We start from the raw sequence: 20,505 nt of genomic DNA, 5'->3' as shown, positions 1-20,505 counted from the left end.
ATAAATAAAAGATCACATAAAAAATGTATGTGTCGGATGAAAGCCTGGTGGATGTAGCCAGCATGACGTCCTATTTGCAGCCTGAGCGTTAGCATTGATGGCGTCGGCCATGTTGAATTTTTAAGCAGAAGCCTTACAGACAGCGCTCAGCTGCAGCTGCACATTATTTTAAACAAAATCCAAAAAGATGCATTATAAAATAAATTTGCTCTCTGAACAGCTGTTATGAAGAGAACTGTCCACAGAGGTTAAAACAGTTTGTTTATTCTGCTGTAGCCCTCAAGTGGTCATTATAGGAACTGCAGCTTTGGCTTCATTTTGCAGGTCTGAAGGTTGTTTGTTTCAGACCTGCAGAGAAAGAGTGTTTTCATCAGTGAACATACAATAGAGCTTGTAATTCCAAATTATTCACCCTTAAGACATCCTTCCTTCCTTTAATTTTTAATTGTTCTGACCTGTTTCTCTGGTTCACTCTAATGCAGCCGCTGAAGGAGCGTGTCATCCTTGTTTTATTATAGTAGCAAAATCTTATCATCAAATCTTCCAAACTCGGCACGCTGAAACTTTTTGGTGAAGATGAAAAACTCTCAGCACGAGTCCAGAAGTCATTTTCCACTTCCTGCTGGAGACGGCGGGAACAATAAATTATTTCCTGAAAGTCACTTTGCTGTCGCCTGTAATTGAGGTGAGAGCAGCAACGAGGCTGGATGTGAGGTTAGAGTGTGGGTGGCATGACTCATTGTAGGTTTAAGCACAGAAGGAGCAGTGAGGAAGGAGGCTGGAGGCCAAGAACAATAATAAAAGTACTTCCGAACAGACTGCTTTCTTCTCGACAACAGCTGACGTCAAGAGCCAGACACCACAGATCCAACCTGCTCAGGGAACGCTAAACACTCTTCTGTCACCACTTTCCTCTAATCCTGTTTCAGCTCCATTTGAGCAGAAATGCACCAATTAAATCAATTCTAGCTGACTTTGATCTGCTTCCTCCAAAACTGCGCAGAGATTTTAAAGCACACACACTCTGAAACACACACTTGAAGTTCTACTCCCTCAGCAGCAGGGGTCAACACACTCTCCGTCTCTCCTCCCTCCCTCCCTCCCTCCCTTGCCATCATCTAATCCTCTCTATACTGGGAGCTTCAGCTGAGAGTAAGAGCGAGATAAGAGACGTTTTTGTCCTCACTCTTCTCGCTCCATTTCTCCTCTCGCTACTGTTTTTTCCTTTTCTTTCTGAAATGGGATGTGGAAATTCCTCTCCAGCCAAACACATGACTAACAACAACAGCAGCAGCAACCGCAGCAGAGGTGAGGACACTGAAAAACTGAACATACTGTTAGTCATATGGAGCAGCTGGCAGGTTTAAGGTGTCTTATTTTGCTTTTAGAGTTACTAAAGGTGCTTTAGTAACTTTTTTATGTCCTGCAGGTGTTAGCGGTCCAGTCTGTAGAGTTTTTGACTTTGGAAGCTGTAGGAGGTGAAAGCAGAGTCCACGTCTGTCTGCTCAAAATCAATTAAAGTTTTCAGGGATTTCTGACACTCCTGGAAATGCTGGAAAGCAATTCATCTGTAAGGTTTCAGTTGCAGTTTGTGGTGTTTTGCTGTTTCAAAGTTCACTTGTGCTTTTACTTAACTATAATTAAAAGCAATCAGGATTGACTGATTGTACTTTTTTATTGTTATCATTTGGGTTGTTTCAAAATAATTTAGTGTGTGATTTTAGTCATTGTGCATGTCTTCAGGATGGTTTTGTGAGTAATTTTCTGTTAGTGTCTGGTTTTTTTTATTATTATTATTTGTGTTCGGTCTCTTTCTGCTGATTCGTCTCCCATGTTGGTTGTTTTTAAGCGTCATGTGAGTCACTATCTGATGGACTGATATGTCTTTATCACTTACCTCATTTTCCATTTCATTTTGGGTTGGGTTTTTTTTTTTTTTCTTGTGCATTTTTTGAAACTCCTGGTTTGTTCTCTGAAGGGAGGGAGAATCATTTCCATTTGTTTATGTCTGTCTGGCTGTTTGTTAGAAGTCTAGCATCTGTGGTTTTCAAGATATTATGTTCAGGTTTTATCTGATGATCAATACCAATAACAGCTCGAGCTAATTTAATTTTGGTGAAAATCTAGTCGAGGTCACACCAGATGTACAAATCTGTAACAACTGTATATTACCCACAATTTTTCAAAGATCGTCTTCAAACTTCACAACATTATACGAGGTCTTGGAGAACTTGAGTAGTTAAGTTGGCTAAGGATTTGACCTTGATTGTTAGTGCCCAAGGTCAAAGTTGACCTTGAAAAAAAGAATTCAAGAAACAATATCGAGTAATGTATCATATTAAAGAGCATGGTGGGAGCCGTGCAACACACTTTTTCATTTTTTTAATAAGACATCCTATGATGTCATAGTGATGTCAAACTTTCACAGAGTCACACACTGCATGAATATAGATTAAAATCTCGAAGCCAGTTCTGCTCAGTCATCTGGGTAAAGATAATAAAAAATCTACCTTTTAAGTATATAGAGCGTCAAGGTCATAGGTCAATGGTCAGACATCAGTGTGGTTTTTAGAAAACAGGCTGATGTTGTCATGAAACAGTTATGATATAACCTTTGTGGGGTGGGTAGGTGGGGGTGGGTTGGTGTTGTCTTTGAACTAATTTGTCTCCCCCTGGTTGTTTTTTTTTTTTTTTTGTGATCTTGTTGTGTCTCCTTTTTGCTGTTGGGCATATTTGCTACTGATGCACATGTTATACAACAGTTTAATGTGAAATGCTTCACATTTTTATTCCCAATAAAATATTAGAATTATCTGAGGATTAAGTATGGGAACCTCATACCCTAAATTTTGAACATAAGAACATTGGAAAGGAAAAAATAAGGTAATGGGGAAGGGAACAAGGAAAGAAAGAAAGGAAACATGGAAGGACAGGAACAAGGAAGAAAAGGAAAAAGGAAGGAAACAAGGATTGCAAGAAGCAAATGAAGAAAAAGAAAAAAATAAAGGGAAGAAGGAAGGAAGGAAGGAAGGAAGGAAGGAAGGAAGGAAGGAAGGAAGGAAGGAAGGAAGGAAGGAAGGAAGGAAGGAAGGAAGGAAGGAAGAAAAGGACGGACAGAGAGAAATGAGAGGGAGAAACTTTTAATAATCAAGATTTAATGAGAAAAGTTTATAAAACACGACAGGAAGATGAATGTGTCAAAGTGTCAAAGATCATTTATCTGGTGAGGAAATTATTGGTGATTGTTGAGCTGTCACAGCTGTTTAAATCTGACTTTTGAAAAACAAATCATCAGTTTTTCCAATTTTACAAAGTTTTCACCACAAATACCCAAAGTAAAGTTTTCATGCCTGTCTACTTTCTCACTGTAGCTCTTTGCTCTAGATAAAACAAATACGGAATTTTCAGTGTGTGAAAATGTCAAAATTGTTTTTTTACAAAGTGATTTCAGTGAGCAGGAATGAATTTAACTCTCGATTGATCTCGTTTCTGTCACTGACTTCAGATCCTGCTGAGTTTTCATCAAAGCTGTGAGTAAAGTTTCAAACATATTTTCATCTTGAAACATGTCACTGTTGTTTGACCTTTCTCTCATGTTGTCTGTTAACGTAAATCAGCTGACTCTGTGTGTGTGTGTGTGTCGACAGATCAGTTGAGTCAGTGCCAGAAGATGACAAACGGAAGTCAGTCATTCATTTTTGATTATAAAATCTTTTTATCTCATTCATCACAGCCATCCAATATATGTCTAATGAGCTGATCTGTGCAGCTGACTCTCTCTCTCTCTCTCTGTGTGTGTGTGTGTGTGTGTGTGTGTGTGTGTGTGTGTGTGTGTGTGTGTGGGTGTGTGTGTGTGTGTGTGTGTGTGTGTGTGTGTGTGTGTGTGTGTGATCAGGAACTATGGAGGTGTGTACGTGGGGTTGCCTACAGACCTGAGCAGCATACCCCAAGTCCAGATTGGCTCACTCAGAGGTAACACATCCACAGTATCAGCTGATAGCAATTTCATTTTTTTATACTTATACAGCACCATTTCACATCAGCAGTGATCTCCAGACACTTTCATAAGGGGTAGATTCTGCAACATCAGATTGAGAACTCCAATGATCTCACCCATGAGCAGCACCTGGTGAAAGTGAGGAGGAAGGACTCTTTTTAAACTGGATAAAATTCGTGTAGAGAACTCAGACTGTAGAACTAGTTTGTCTTTGCAGTTTAGCAACCTCAAGATATCCAGATCTAAGCTAATGTTTTCCCACGGGAATCTGCTTTGGGACCTCTTTCATTTCCTATTTTTTGGATTTGAGTAAGGATGTTCAAGCAGAAAGACACCTCTAAGCTGATTCTCCCATTTATAGACATGTTTCATCTATCCCACAGCAATGTCACATTGCATTTCATTCATTTAAATTGGATTAACTTAAATGGTTTTCTACACCTGGACTTAGTTTCCAATGGTCTACAGCTGAAGTGCTTGCTAAATACAGTACTGTGCAAACGTTTTGAGCCACCCCTCATTTATTTGTTCTGATAGGAAAATGGCTGCAATTATTTATTTTATCGTCTGTATTCATTTCTGTATTCATTATTCCACCATACTCCAACACCAGTGGCTGATCACTGTTACACCTCTCTCCTGACCTCCTCTGTACATACTGATGACGATTAGAATCAAAACTTTCTGATTTGGGTTCATCTCTCCATCAGGTCTTAAATGGTTTCACGTAGTCCTACACCTCTACAGTTTATTCTTCTGGTTTAAGGACAAACTGCACTTCTGATGAGGTATGCAAGTCTTCAGCTATCAGTTCTTTGGGAATCACCTAGTTGGTGTAAAAATATTATTTTATGTCTGTTAAATTGTGTTATCTTTGGCATTTTTTGTAAACTGAACTAAATAAATGAAAATGAATGTGTCTCTGTAACAGGCTGCTAGTAACGAGGTGTCTAAAGATTGGTTTCTTGCTAAGTTGTCTCATGAGTTAGGTGGCTTTTTATGCTTAAATGATTAATAGGTCAGATTTCAGAGGCTTAACAAACAAAACAATTCCTCTGAAAATGTCCATGTACAAGAAGTGGACTGAAAATGAGGAAAAAAGAAGCCAATGTCCAAAGAAAAATTTTGAAAGAATTTTTCGCAGAAAACCTGGAGAACTACTGGTAAAGGGCACCTTCCAAGTCTGACTGCTTGGAAGGAATATATAAAGAAATGAGTGGTGGCTCAAGACTTTTGAACAGAACATAATGGAAGCTGTTTCAAAACCAGGCGTGTTCAAATCCAATAAACTGTGACATACAGGTGATCTAAACCAATTGAATATAATGACATAAATGATTACCAGACTAAGTCTGACCTCCTTTGACCATGCTCTGCGTCCTGGTTTGTTTGCTGTGGGGTTATGATGGAGCTATTGTTCTGTTTTGAGTAGGAGCAAAGAAAATGAGTGCAATGCAAAGTCTGAACACATAAACAAGGAGGAACCACAGTGCCATAAACCTAATGTCTCTGCCCACATTATATCCCAAATATGATCAGAACTCATGACAAGTAAACAAGCACATCCTCAATTTCCTGTTGGATCTTCAGGGTCACGAGAGCCTGGGAGAGAGAGAACTCTGGGCACGCTGTGTGTTCGTTAGCGTTTTATTATTAATGTGTGTGTCTGTTGTGTGTGTGTGCGATGTCAGCTCCGTATTATATAATGTAGTGATGCTACGAGTGCATTTAACATATTGTTTGAGTGTGTGTGGAAGTTAATTAATGAACTCATCCTCTGCTGCAGAGCCTCCGAGAGACTCGCTGTCCCTCAGGAAACCGCTGTGGGGGGACTGACTCTGGTTTTAATGAAGAGCCAAGCCTGTGCATGCTTCACTGTGTGAGTGACGACCTCCCCTGGTTCCTCTCCACAGTCTCATTAATGAGAGCTGAGATGTTACATCAGTGGTAAAAGGGCCAGTGTGTCTTTGCATTGTACAGTTTTTCCATCATGCACCATTAAAGAGTGATGTGGATCCTCAATTCAAGGCTCGGGCAGTATGATGATACATTAGGGTATTTAAAACATTTTAACGCAGCCAAAAAACAGATATGGACACAGTGTTATGCACTGTAGTGCATGAAAACACCATCAGAGGGCAGTAACACCGCAGCTGAGCTCAGTAAGCTGTGAAAGACTTGTGAACAAAGTATAAGAGGTGAACTGTTCAAGAGTAGTGTTAAAAAAAATATTTAAAAAAATAACAACATATATATAATAGGGATGGGTACCGGTATCCGGTGCCATAATGGAACCGGTTCTGACATAAACGGTAGTAGCCAGACTGAAAAGAAGCGCACATTTCGGTGCTTTATTTCGGTGCTTTTTTTCGGTGCTTTTTTTCCTGAGCTGTGATACACTTTAGATTCTAGCCAATCATTTTACGTTTCCGAGGATAGTAGGCGGGGCCAGGTACGTACGTTCTTTTAGAGCAGAGCTACAGATTAAAAATGCCCAAGGCGAAGCTGTCAAAAGTCTGGCTGTACTTCACAGCAAAAGATGCAAACTCAGCAGCCTGCAACAAGTGCTTTAAGCTGATACTGTGATACTGTCAAAGGAGGTAACACCTCAAATCCGATGAAACACCTGGCGACGTATAGCGTTTTTTTTTAAAAGCCGAGAAATGTGCGTATTTGATAGCTTGCTGCGAGACCTCACACCGAGCACATCTACTGGGGTGTGGTGCCCCCGACCGGAGTTTGCAACATCCCCCAAAAATACGAAGAGGAGAGTCCTGGCCCCTAGCCCTGCCAGTGTAGCAGAAATGATGACGGATGATGATGCAGCAGCAGCCGTTCTTCTCTGCGTGAGTAGCTTAATGTTGTTTGTGTGTAAGTTACGTTGAGTAGGCTAACCACGTTATTACATTAACGCATGTAAGGTGAACTAGCAAACATCATCATAGCTACATGCGGCTGTCTTCTTGTTTGATGGCAGATACTCCCTTCACCCTGGACAAAAAGGCTAAAATGACCAAAGAAAAAGTGGGAAACGGCTAAACATGAGAAGTTTTTGGATAAAGTTTGTGTTTTTTTCCATTGTCTAAGCACTGCTTCCAACCAAGAGTGATACCATATATGCCCCATAGCTGCAGAAAAGTCTAACATTGTTATCTTTTTACAAAAAAAACAGCTGAACATGAGAGGTTTTTGGACCAATTTTGTGTTCTCCATTCTTTAAGCACCGGTTTGAGCACCGTTTAAGCACCGGCACCGTTTCAAAAGTACCGGTTTGGCACCGGTATCGGATAAAACCTAAACAATACCCATCCCTAATATATAAAATATAGAAAAACTGTTTTTTATACTTTATACTGTATGTGTATGGTATAAAAATAAAATGACACCAGTAAAGACCTGAAAAGTATGGAAAAACACACTTTGAAATATAAAGACATGGCAAACAGACTAAAATAAGAAAGAAAATACCAGTAATGACCTTTAGGTCACACTGACATCCAAACTAAGAGCTCTGTATAGATTGAATGCTGCCCATCGAAGCCTATTTCAGTCTGTGCTTCTCTGTGAACTGATAGGTACAGAGGAAGAATGACACAGTGTGAGAGAGTTTGTCGAGTGAGGAAAAAGAAACCCTGCAGGCGTTCATCAGCTCCTCTGTGTTGTCATCAGGAACCCACCGAGTCTCCACTGAGCAGCAGCAGCACCCAGCAGAGCCAATTTCATCTCTCAGCGTCCCCTCAGAGGCTTGAATGGGATCAACTCCACCTGATTCAGCTGACTGCGGCGACCCTGACAAACTGGTTAGAGAGTCCGGACGTAGATTTGGACCTGGACATTCAAATTGGTCACAGTTTGCTGCTCAGGCGACGTAACGCTGCAGGCTTTTTATTCCAGGCAGATGCACCAGTGGGAGCTCAGCATTTGGCCTCATTGGAGTGATTGGTAGCTGTCATCTGTCCCTATTACTTTTGTTCAGTTTTTGTGAATATTATGGCATAGCTCCTCTTGTCATTGAAAAATTAAGTCATTAGGTATGCTTTATATGTTTTTGTATTGTCAGCCAATGGCTTCAAGATTTTTGAATGATTCACGTGAGATTAAACTGCTCACAGAACACGATATGCAGCTTACAGCTCAGTCACATTAGAGGAAAAAGGATGGCAACCTTCTGGCAGATAGGGAAATTTGTTAGTTGAATTGTTTGTTGCAAACTAAAAGACTACCCATAAGTTAAGCATACAACACTCTCAACCTCTGGGCAATTACATTTGATCCCAGTGCACTTGCACAGGTAGCCTTGTGGGATGGAACCTGTCGGCAAACATCTTGATGTATGCTCAATCATCCAGATAAGTAAATCCCCAAAAGTTGATTCTGTTTTTCTGGATGTAGCGTTTTCAGTGGGAGAAACTTTTCATTACCCATCCAAGTGAGTTCTTCAGTCTCAGCTGACTGCAGGTTTCCCCAACCTTATAAACAGTATGGTACTCATGGCCATTGATCAGTGGTCTTCAATCGTGATTTTTGATCAGTGGTTGTTGTCATGAGAATTTGCATATTAATGATTAACGAACTGACCTCACAGCCCATTGTTACTTCAGTGGTGCTAGTTTCAGTCATTATGCAAATGTATTGTCTATAAGGTTGGAGAAACCTGCAGTCAGTCACTTGGATGAGTGACGAAACGTTTCTCCCACTGAAAACGCTACGTCCAGATGAACAGAATCAACTTTTGGCGACTGTCTACAAACAGTTGCAGTTTGACTCAGACTGTCTGCAGTTGCTCTTGGATTGATTGGCAAAGGTTTGCAAATAATTTGACCGATTGCCAATACAATGCTATCATTCAGTCATTTTGCACCACTTAGTGCAATTCATCTGCAATGCATCTCAAAGCAGCACAGGACTCAGCTGGTTGCAGAATGGTTATGTTCCTAATACCAGGTTGCTCAGCGCCTGTTTCATTCTGCTGTTAAATTGCCGTCCTGCAGCAACTACGTCACTATTTGTGGAAGATTTTCTGTTTGAAGTCTATGAAGTGCCTATGTGGCAACAGATTTTTAATGCTTCACTACAGTTAACTGCCTTATCAGCACAGACTGCATGTAATTGGCAACTTCAGCCCATCTTATTTTCATGATTTCATTTTAAAGTTCACTGCACACGGCCACAGTAATGCTGGCCTTGCTGTGGACTCCAACCAAACTTTGGCATACTATGACGTAAATGTTGCCTTCTCCAGTTGTTGTAACCACAGATGTAAACTATAAAGAATGGGCGTGGCTCCCCAGGAACAAGAAGTGGAATATACCTGCATTCTTTCTTATGGCCAGCAGGGGGCAACCCATCTTGTAGGGGAAAATGAAGTTTAGGGGAAATTGCTCCACTTCACACTTCCTTTATGACCTGCTGATGATTTTATGGTCTCAGGTGCAAACCTAAAGTTTGACTGAATAAAACATGATGCTCATTTTATATAGGTTTTGATCCGCTTGGGGTAAAAATGGTGCAGTCTACGACCTGTGAGTAAGAAGTTGCTGTCTATCTTACATGAATAATACCTTAGTTACCTAAAAACCATACTATACAAGTTCAAGGAAATTCCCTGGAATTTATACGCCTCCTCAGAGTATTCACACATAAATGAAACTGAGCAGGAAACCTGCCGTCATCCAGCTTCAGTGGTGCCGGTGTTGTGCCAAAAAATGATTGCCTGCCAAAAACTGATTTCCAATGTTTGCGTGTTTTTTTGTTGTTTTTTTTATGTGTAATATCGTTATGTATGTTGCTAAATAGACTTTGGTGAACAGGTATTACAAAGGGGTTATATATAAAATTTTAAAAAATTACCTGTTTCTCAAGTATCTTTGTGACTGTGTTACTGCACTTACATTATAATCAATCAGCTCCCTTTTGTCCACTTAAAATATATTTACAGAACTATTTTCACATTTGTTGCAATTTCAGCTGTCCTCTTGGCCAGATTACTCTTAAAAGAGACATTTTTAAAGTCAACAATATTTTTTTAACTGCATACATAAAGGATACATAAAAGTCACTGCCAAAAAGTGATTGCGGCTTCTACCTTGTTACAGGAATGTTGTTTGTTGCTCAAGATAATGTGATATCATTCATGAGGGATACATTTGACATATGTTTCACATATTATACACCAACAAGTTATTTATAGCAGTTTAAATACAAGCAATCAGTTTTTGGCAAATACCGGAAATCAGTTTTTGGCACAACACCGGCTCTCTCCTTCGCCTCAAAGTTTCAGTGGACGACATCTTGATCCACATTCGGCAGTTATTATTTTGATTTTCTAATGCAGCTCTTCCAGCTTCTAAAATGTGAAAATCTGCCACAAATCTTTGATGTTGGGCAAAGTGTGGTGGTAGTCGTGATGAAAAATTTTCTAGCATTCACTGTAAACCTTATGAACTGCATTCATTTATGGTGTTAATTACCTTTGAGTTTTAGATCAACTGTAAAAAGCTTTTTTGTTTCTGTCTGTAAATAAATCAGACGACCATGTGTCTAAAGCCATCAGGAGAAAACCAGCAGTTAAGTTCACTTTTAACCCTCCGTGTTATATGTTGGAAGCACGATACAGACAATAACTGTCCGACTGTCGCTCTGACAGTCGATAATTATTTTTTCTGAGTTCCAAGTAGATTTTATGAAGCATGTAATTTTCGAAGGACAAAAGCTTCAGGTAAGTTGGTTCCTTTCCTTTATTTCCACTGTGGCTTCTGGAGAAACAGAGGAAAACTCCAGGGCTGGAAAGATAAGGGAGTTAATCTGATCCATGTATGTGTTTGGACCATGGAAAGAAGCCAGAGTACTTGGAGATATCCATCCAGATAATAGGTGGAGCACAACTCCACACATCAGGACAAAGGCTGGATTCAAACTCCAGCAGCGGTACTCAGCACTGTGCAAAAGTGCTGAAACGTAGAAAAAAAAGCACTTGAACACACTGAGTGAATAAGGCTGGTAGCAAAAAAGTCCTTTGAGTGAGAGTCCTCACTTGGTTACCTGCTAAATTAGCCTAGAAACTAGAATCATTGGTCAGACAGTTGCATTAAAAATCCTTCAACAGCACCAACAAGGTGCAGACGTCCAGTTCTGGGACTTCAGTAAGCTGAAGTGAAGCTGAGCAGATAGCTAGCAGCTGTTTCACATGCAGCTGGAAAAACCTGGTTTAAAGCTAAATGATTCCAACTCAGTTTCTATAGAGTAAAGATTTGCTTTATTATTGTTATACAGAATATATTTGTAGTTTTGGAATTTTTGATGATGTCATCATGGATAGTGATTCAGTTTGAGCTGCAGTGTATTACACAACCACAGCTTTGGTCGAGCAGTTCTTCCACTTATTTTAGGAATTATTGGGGGAAAAAACTCGCAATGTCTGGCATTCTTACTGCTTTTTCCCATCAAACACAACATTTGCCTCTGTCAGTGCGCCCCAGGGTGGCTGTGGTTACAATGTAGCTTGCCATCACCGGTGTGTGAATGTGTGTGTGAATGGGTGGATGACTGGATGTGTAAAGCGCTTTGGAGTCTTTAGGGACGAGTAAAGTGCTATATAAATACAGGCCATTTACCATTTTGATTTGAATAATCAGCCATAACACCTGAGTTAAAAATAAATATTTTATTTGTTTCTGGAACAAAACTTTAGCTTTAATGCAAACATTCCCCTCCTGTTGTCAGCAGCTGAAGCAGAACAAACCACAAACTGCCAGCAGAGAGGGAACGAGTGTCAGCTGTGACCTGCACAGGTGCAAGAATCCACCAATAGGCTTAAAGTGCGCAGGAACGAGTGTGTGGTTTAACAAACTGAAGTCTGTGGGGTTTGGAGGCCAACACTGACGCTGGAGGAGAGGACGTTTCAGCTCAGCCTGCAGAAGGAATGTGACAGCTTAAGGGTCTAAGTGAGAACGACAGGTCTGAAGAAAATTACGTTAAAGTTTGGTCTATTTATGCTCTCTAATTAGGCTGAGAAACTCTTCATGCTGGAAGCAGGTACTGAATGCATGTTAACCTCTCCTCCTGCCCCAGTGTGCTAGTGGGGGATCTCAGAGCTGGAGGTTCGTCACTAAAACGGAGGTAGCTGTGTGGTTTGCTTGTTTTGGCCTCGTCCGGCTGCTTTTTAAGGCTTTACTTTTCTAGTTTGCACAGTCTTTTTAGGAGCTCCCCATTAATGTTCGGTCCTGTAGTCCAGAGCCCTGATGTCCTCTCCTGCAGCCAGCTTCCTGTACAACTGAGACAGCTCATCACGCCGCGGCACCTTCGACTCCGGCGTGCAGGGAATATCAAAGTCTGACGACTGCTGAGACTCCGATTGGATAATTCCATCATCCCCCTCCTCCCTCTGCTTCTGCCCATCCAGCTCTGGTTGGATGATCAGGGTGTCGGGTAAACACGAGTCCATGTTCTGAGAGGAATGATTGGACTGCGAGCCGGACAGTGTCAGGCTGAAGCCATCGGGGGCAGTTTCTTCGTCGCTGAACAGATCGGGTGTCTGCGAGCCCGTCATCTCAGAGCAGCAGGACTGTGGTTGGCTCCTGAGGCTGTTCTGGCTGTCGGTCAGAGTCTCGGTGGTGAAGAAGTCCTCCCACCTCGGAGGCTGAGATGAAATGTCCTCCGGCTGTCCGGCTCCAACCTTTTCCTCGTCACCTTGCTGCTCCTCCTCCTCCTCCTCCTCGCCGTTGGACTCAGTGCAGTCGACGTAGTTATGAGCAGCAGGCTGGGCATCGGTAATGGTCAGTGGTAAAGACTCCTCCACACACACAGGGAGTGCTGTTGTTTCGAGAGTTCCCTCTACTTATAGAACAAAAGAAACAAAATCAAACAAACAGTAACAGTGAAGTACTCAGGGCAAAAAAAATACTGCAACATGACATCACTTCCTGTCGTGACATTCATATCCTACAGCGCTCAGGAAAATTAAAGGGCCTACTCGATCATCTCAGCTGAACTTCCTCAGACTCCGTGAATCCATTTCAGCTGCTTTGGTGCAAATCAAAGTGACAGCAAGTAACTTGCAGACTTACCTTTTTGTACTCCCAACTTCTTCCTCACTGGTGCCACATCGAGCCCATCAAACAGCTCATCATCGCTCTCTGAGTCTGAACACACAAACACACATCAGCCTTGTTTTAATGACTGGTCTATCTTATTGAAGCAACACAACACATTCCTGCCTGTTGTTCAAACGCTTATAAAAGCGTCGCCTCCTGTGTTTGTGTGAAGAAGCTGAATGAAGGGCAACGCGTGAGAGGCAAACACGGGGCCAAGCAGTGATCTGTAAACAAGCGTGTGGCGGCAGGCCCGCGTGCTGTTATGGAGAGCACCTGTCATTACGAGTGTGTTTGTGTTACCACAAGTAGGTCGCTGCACCCTGCTGCGTTTGAGGACTCCCAGAGGTTTGTAAACAAACGCCGCCTCATCAGACTGCTTCCTGCACATCAGCTTCAACCTGATCAGACATGCAGAAATGGCGTCGTGTTAAACTGTTAGATTGTTGAATAAAGACAGCAGTAAAACCTTTTAAAGTTACCACAAGTTACATTTGATTATAAATCAAGTAAAAGTAAGTTTAGACTTTTACATTTGTACAATTAAAATGAAGTTGACTCACATCTGTGTGACTTCAGTCAGTGTTCGACCAATGGGGATGACACTGGGGTAGATGTTCACCGGCTGGAGGTATGACAGGAAGTCCTTAATCTGAAAATCAGGAGAAGCATAGCAACAGAAACAACATGAAGTCCTTTTAAAGTGGACTACTCTTCCAGCTTTGACTCTGATACAGCAGCTTTGCATGATTCACAGTTCAAAATAATTCTTACTGATATCATAGTAGTTCTTAGTGCAGTCTTCTTCTGATTGGCTGCCCCTCATAAACAAAAGGTTTGAACAGCAAATGGGTGGGGCTTTGGTTTCATTGTCCAAACAGAAATGAACATGGCCTCAAACATCAGCACTGATGCGACACAAGTATATATCTACTCATCATGGGCAAGGAATATTGAGATAATTTTGGGTTTTTAATTCTCCGAACTGTTTTCCGAACCAGAATGGAGTGATTGTTTAGCACACATCTTTAATGACTTCAAACAAGAAGGTCCAAATACAATACTGTGTGAGTGGAAGTGCGTTTACCTCGGAGTAGGAGGAGTGGAAGCTGAAACAGGCTCGGTATGAACTGCCTCCTGTCCTGCATAAACACACAAAAATACATTTGGAGCACAAAACCAGACTTTATTTCTAGTGAGTGCATGACGCTGGAGCTGTTCATACTTTATTATGACGCTGGTCTTCTTGGTTCTTTCTCCAAACCACATCGTGGACGGTTTGATGCTGATGATGCGAAGAGGCGTCCCATCAGCAGCCGTGCATCCACACGGCAGCCGATTTCCTTGGAAAAACTCTTCATCCTACAAACAAAAATCCCAGATAAAAACGTAGTGTCGCAGGAACAGAAAGAATGAAAGAAGAAAAGATTTAGGTTTTGTATCAGAAGTGGAAATGGTTCATTATCATAAACGCAGAACTACCACAAAGTTGTTTTTCAGAAATATTGAGGTTCAGGAAAACAAATCTAAACTTCTGAAGTAAAGGAACCACGAATTTGTTTGTGAGAGACTAAAACGGGACCTTTGGGTGTCGACAAGCGTGTATCTGAGTCCTGCGGTCGGTTGTCACGTAGCTTAGGATCTCCGGCATCTTCTTGAACATCGCCAGAGTGTTGACGTGGATCTGCAGGAAAAACAGTGGACTTCATGTTACAGTGATGATTATGAGGTTAATATTTCCATCCATGCATCAGTTTCTCCCCATATTTGATGTCTGTGGTTTACCAGCTACTGAAGTTTTACCCACCATGCCTCTAAACTTTTCATTAATAAATACTCAATGTAGCTTCCATAAGTGTGTTTTAACATGTTTTATTTTATTTTATCTTATTTTTTATTTTACTTTGCTTATGCTATTTGTATATGTACAGCACTTTGTGAACCCTTGTTTTATGTGAAAGTGCTTTATAAATAACGCTGGTATGGTATGGTATGGTGATGAAGGAAAGAAGGCTGACAAAAGAGACCTGTGTGTTGAACTCCTCTCCCAGGTTGATAAACAGGTACTCGTATCCATACGCAGCTTTACAGTTGAGCCACACAACGTGATGAGGACTCTGACTGATCCAGTTTCCAACCAACTCAGAGATTCCGGATAAACAGACCTCCTACGAACAAACAAACGAACACACCCACACACACACACACAGGCTCAAATACCGATTAAAATCATAGAAAACTGACTGCTTCTAATTCATCATAATCATCCTGAGTTATAACACAAGTTATAACAAACAAGATTTTTTAATGGAGGAAATGTCAGTGAGGTTATGACTTATTTACAATAAAAGGTTCATGTACTAAATATTAAGTTTGAGCGAGGTGTACTTAATGAACTGGCACCTGTCCCTGTGTGTTAACTGTATATCTCAGCAGTGACTGAAAACCAGCACGTACCCGCGATGGGATCTGGTAGAAGCGCGGGTCATAGAAGGTGGAGTCCAGATAGATGCTCTGAATGTCTTTGACCCTGTGAAGCGCGACACAGCGGCGTGAACTTAGTGCTCCAAAACAATCCGCATCTGAAGCTTACGTGAGCTGTCCAATCACAGCTCAAGAAGAAAACGCATTCCAGACACAGCGAATCAGAGAAACTCAGGATGAAACGAGGATGATGGCGATGTTTGGTGACTGACCTGCTGCCCGAGTGTAGGTGCTCCATTCTGGACACGTCTCCGACAGGCAACCTGAAGTCTCCTGTATACAACACGTTTCCATGGGAACCCTCAAACAGGAACCTGCGATACAAACAAACTACCAATTTGTTTGGTCTCCGATTTTCTCACCTGATCATGTGACCCCTTTAAAGTGTACACAGAACGCATTTTTGAATTCCTCGAAGTCACAGATGTTAAAGAGTGAAGTTTATTTAGCCGATTATGGAAAAATTAACAAAAACGGGAGCTTCAGACTGAGCAGGTGGGAGGGGAGGTGAAACTGAATTGTTTGTAGAAGAGATGTGTTTAAGTTCTCCTGGGTCTCCTGGTGTTTGTTATACTCTGTAACAAACCCACAAGGTTACATACTTTCTCTGTCAGTGCGCCCCAGGGTGGCTGTGGCTACAATGTAGCTTGCCATCACCAGTGTGTGAGTGTGTGTGTGAATGGGTGGATGACTGGTTGTGTAAAGCGCTTTGGGGTCCTTAGGGACTAGTAAAGCGCTATACAAATACAGGCCATTTACCATTTGACCCTGAAGTCACCTTATATCATATATTTCCTGACCAGCTGTAACAAAACCTCAATAAGTAAAAGATCAGAAGATCTAAACAATAGATTTCTCTGTGTGAGTTGTGTTCTGAGTTGTGATTAAAGTTTTGGGTGTTTTGTAAAGGATCCGCATGAAGCTTGGGAAAAGTGAAATCCTCCAAACATACAAATGTTGGTGGAAAATTAAACTCACATGACGGAGCCGGGACAGTGACCTGCTGGAAGCAACGTCACCACGACCTCTTCTTTCTGTCAGGGTTAAAAACAACAAACTCACACATATGGATGACAGGTTGCATCTACAGCTACATGTCTGACTTTTAGTAGTTTCAAATTCGACACAGAGCCAGACTCAAACCGATGAGCACCCAGTACCTCTCCTGATGCTTCGTCCACGAGAGAAATCTGAGTCGGGCTCTCGAGCTCAAGAGGAACCTGAACAGATGATTTAACAGGAGAGATAACTCACGTTATATATCTTCTGTTTAAATATTTAAAAAACAATCTGATAAAAGCAGAGATGTGTACTCACGATGTATTCCTCCCAAAAAGCGTACTTTGGATTGTTCAGCAGCAGCTCTTTGGTTACAAAGGAGCAGTAAAGCCTCACAGTGCGACTGCAAACAACAAATTTATATTCAGCCCTGAGTTACACGCTCATTAAAGCAGTGTTAGGTTTTAATTTCACAGCAGGAACAATTCATCTTTCCGATCAACCATGGGGCTGCTTGATGCCCATAACGCCCACAACAAGCAGCTGAACTGCACCCTGTGTGACATAGTAACGTTTCACAGTAAGTTTAAAAGATGGTAAATTAGTGCAGAAAGGTCACAATTGTAATTCTTCACCCGAAGTCTGAGACAAATCTCAACTTTGACTCAAATATCTGAGCATCACTGGATTAAATATCAGTTTAACAGCACCCAGGCTTCACCTGAACTGCAGCTTCCTCTTCAGCAGAGGTCCTTTCAGCCCTTTCATGTGATCTGTTCAGTGAAACAGAGAGGACACCCGCCATCAGGAGGCCACACATGTAATATGTACCGTTTCTAACAACTGTGCAGGTGCCAGGCTCACCTTTGTGACAGTGGGAGAGGAAATATGCCCGGGCATGTAGGTTCTCCCTGTCGAACCGGTCCAGAGAGATGGTGGGGTACTCCTTCATCCGACCCGCAAACGAACTCATCTTCACTGCGACTATTTTATTTCAGTTTCCTGTTAATTGTTCATGCGTACTTAACTTAACGAAACCAACATATTTTTATTCCCAATACCGGTTTGTTTGTTTGTCCCGCCCACGGAACTGAGCTCCCCTTCTTCGCTTTATTTTTAAGACCATTTAGCCAGTACTACCGCCACCCAGTGTCAACTCGAAGTCCTATATTCCTGTCGAGCTAGCGAACTCTTATCCTCTGGTATTTCATCAGAGTGAGTTTAAGATGTTCCAGTTTCTCATTTAACATTAATATAATTTTTCAGCCACCATCCCAGACTCTCTTTTCTTAATATTATTATCACCAGTGAGATGGCATGTCGTTTGTGGCCATCTAATGAAACTTTGTGACCGCTGCCCTCCAACGTAGAAGAAGAATGGTTACCAGGTAACCAACAAGCGCAGGGTCCGTCCAAAAGTCGTCTACAGATCTTTTACTTCAAATAAAACGTTTTGGTATCTGTCGCGCGTCTGTTGGCAGAACTCCATTTAAAAAAGCCAAATTATAACATTTTTCTAAATGCAAATGAATTATATATTGTTATTTACTTGTTGTTGTTTTTTGTCTCGATCTTTCAGCATGGCTTACATATGGACATGACGTTTTTTCTCAGAATTCTCAGAATCAGAATCAGAAAGGGGTTTATTGCCAAATGTTGAGCAGGTTTACAACATTAGGAAATTGCTGCGGTGCTTCAGTGCAAACATAGTGTCATAAATAGCACTTAAATAGACATGAAAAAATAAAAGTAGGGATAAGAATTAAAAGTGCTACGTAGAAAGATATGTGCATGAGCTATACATGAGATATATACATGAGAATAAGAATTAAGAGTGCTACGTTGAAAGATATATACATGAGTGCAGGTGCTGATCAGTGCCAAACATAGAATGATGCAGTGACACAGCGTAGGGTCATGTGTTAGTGGCGGGTACAGTCATGTGGTTATTGTTCATGTGTCCAACAGCAGAGGGGAAGAAACTGTTCTTATGGCGAGAGGTTCTGGTGCGAATGGACCGGAGCCTCCTGCCTGAGGGGAGCAGGTCAAACAGACTGTGTCCAGGGTGAGAAGGGTCAGCTGAGATCCGTGCTGCACGCCGCAATGTCCTGGAGGTGTACAGGTCCTGCAAAGATGGGAGTCTGCAGCCAATCACCTTCTCAGCAGAGCGCACAACACGCTGCAGTCTCTGTTTGTCCCTGATAGTGGCTCCAGCGTACTACACGGTGATGGAGGAGGTGAGGATGGACTCGATGATTGCAGTGTAGAATTGCATCATCGTCCGTGTTGGCAGGTTGAATTTCTTCAGCTGCCTCAGGAAGTACATCCTCTGCTGGGCTTTCTTAATGACGGAGGTGATGGTGGGCTCCCACTTCAGGTCCTGGGTGATGGTGGTACCCAGGAAGCGGAATGAGTCCACAGAGGTGATGGGGGTGTCAGTCAGGATGATGGGGGGGAGTGGGGCTGTGTGCTTCCTGAAGTCCACAATAATCTCCACTGTCTTCTGGGCATTCAGCACCAGGTTGTTGTGGCTGCACCAGGACACCAGACGTTCAACCTCCCTCCTGTAGGCAGACTCATCCCTGTCCGAGATGAGTCCAATAACGGTGGTGTCATCTGCAAACTTGATTAGCTTGACAGACTGGTGGGTGGAGGTGCAGCAGTTGGTGTACAGGGAGAAGAGCAGAGGAGAAAGAACACAGCCCTGAGGGGAGCCGGTGCTGATGGTCCGGGAGTCCGAGACATTCTTTCCCAGCCTCACATGCTGCTTCCTGTCCGTCAGGAAGTCAGTGATCCACCGGCAGATGGGATCAGGCACATTCATCTGGGAAAGCTTGTCTCGGAGATGGTCTGGAAGGATGGTGTTGAAGGCAGAGCTGAAGTCCACAAACAGGATCCTGGCATAGGTTCCTGGGGAGTCCAGATGCTGCAGGAACAAAACAATATGGCCACTTTTTTCCCCGGTGGCCTAATCCTCTTCCGTACTGTAATACAAAAAGAAAAATGTAATAGTTTGGGGGGCTATCCCAGCTACGACCGAGAGGCAAAGGGTTTTAAATTATTTAAAATATTTTTAAAATAAAATGGAGCTTTTGGGATTATTTCAATGCCGATTACCGGAGGAACAGAATGATACGTTTAACATCTTCTGCAGTATCTAAGGAGCTACTTTTTAATAAAATCTAAAAAGAACTAAAATGATATTTAACCACTTTGTTAAGCCGATACCAGTTTTCAAGAAAGTCCAACAGAATATTTTTTATAGCATTAGTATATACATACATACACACTTACATAAATAATACAAACTTAAATTTACAAAATACAGTATTTAAAATCCTGCTTGTAGGTATTAAATCGACATGACTTACTTCCAGCAAAATCCGATAACTAGCGGGGAGATCTGTTTGTATGGGCTTAAAACCTGGGCCCTTGTGCTTTTGTTTACATCAGGCCGGAGCCTTACTGTGACCTGTCGTGTTCACTGATAACTGAGCCAAAGTCCATGTGCAGAGCGGAAGGACGCTGACTGCAAATCTGGAAAAACGGAGCACCAAAGAATACAGATCAGATATTTTAGTAATTCAATCATATATATACATATTATTTTATATATATATATATATATATATATATATATATATATATATATATATATATATATATATATATATATATATATATATATATATATATATAAAATCATATTCTTTAACAGATGAATTAATTCAGCACTGAGCACACAGTTTTCTAACCCTGTAAACCACCTGAGCTGATATAATATGAAAATAATAGGGTTTTTATTTCCACGAGAGTTAGACAGTAGTTAGAAAAACCGATTTAATTATCAAACAATCAGTTTTACTGATGGTTTATAGATAATAATGCTTGTGTAAGAAGTGAGACTCAAGGCCCGAAAGTGAGTCACGTTATCTT

At 41.6% G+C, this 20,505-nt stretch overlaps 2 protein-coding genes across 5 annotated transcripts; one reads left to right on the top strand and one right to left on the bottom strand.

Moving 5' to 3' along the window:
• The first annotated feature begins 1,162 nt into the window (after positions 1-1,162).
• LOC147310001 (overexpressed in colon carcinoma 1 protein-like) lies at positions 1,163-10,540 on the top strand. Of its 3 annotated transcripts, XR_015125861.1 has the most exons (7): positions 1,163-1,308; positions 3,506-3,530; positions 3,648-3,683; positions 3,896-3,972; positions 4,708-4,785; positions 5,784-5,876; positions 7,573-10,540. XR_015125861.1 is itself a non-coding variant. In XM_086270039.1 (6 exons), exons 1-5 carry the CDS (start codon positions 1,239-1,241, stop codon positions 5,831-5,833), a joined length of 258 nt encoding a protein of 85 aa, XP_086126165.1. In that variant the 5' UTR covers positions 1,163-1,238; the 3' UTR covers positions 5,834-5,876; positions 7,573-10,540. The 3 variants fall into 3 exon arrangements, 2 of the variants coding, with proteins under 2 accessions (XP_086126165.1, XP_086126166.1); XM_086270039.1 differs by lacking the exon at positions 4,708-4,785; XM_086270040.1 differs by lacking the exons at positions 4,708-4,785; positions 5,784-5,876.
• A 1,105-nt stretch (positions 10,541-11,645) lies between these two features.
• dclre1c (DNA cross-link repair 1C, PSO2 homolog (S. cerevisiae)) lies at positions 11,646-17,954 on the bottom strand. 2 transcript variants are annotated; one of them, XM_086269531.1, is made up of 15 exons: positions 17,434-17,954; positions 17,291-17,342; positions 16,888-16,972; positions 16,731-16,790; positions 16,549-16,604; positions 15,783-15,884; positions 15,544-15,616; positions 15,114-15,254; positions 14,669-14,770; positions 14,312-14,448; positions 14,174-14,228; positions 13,650-13,738; positions 13,390-13,487; positions 13,063-13,137; positions 11,646-12,829 (listed from the first exon to the last, which is right to left on the bottom strand). In XM_086269531.1, the coding sequence occupies exons 1-15, from the start codon at positions 17,540-17,542 to the stop codon at positions 12,207-12,209; spliced, it is 1,857 nt and encodes a 618-aa protein (XP_086125657.1). In that variant the 5' UTR covers positions 17,543-17,954; the 3' UTR covers positions 11,646-12,206. The 2 variants fall into 2 exon arrangements, with proteins under 2 accessions (XP_086125657.1, XP_086125656.1); XM_086269530.1 differs by having other exon boundaries at positions 11,646-12,832; positions 17,434-17,953.
• Positions 17,955-20,505: the final 2,551 nt, after the last annotated feature.

The sequence above is a fragment of the Aulonocara sp. 'chitande type north' Nkhata Bay genome, linkage group LG17 (assembly GCF_057382095.1).
Source record: "Aulonocara sp. 'chitande type north' Nkhata Bay isolate Kocher_YH1m ecotype deep benthic linkage group LG17, A_spYH_male_GT1.1, whole genome shotgun sequence".
Taxonomy (NCBI): Eukaryota; Metazoa; Chordata; class Actinopteri; order Cichliformes; family Cichlidae; genus Aulonocara; species Aulonocara sp. 'chitande type north' Nkhata Bay.
This window is presented reverse-complemented; position numbering and strand designations above follow the sequence as displayed.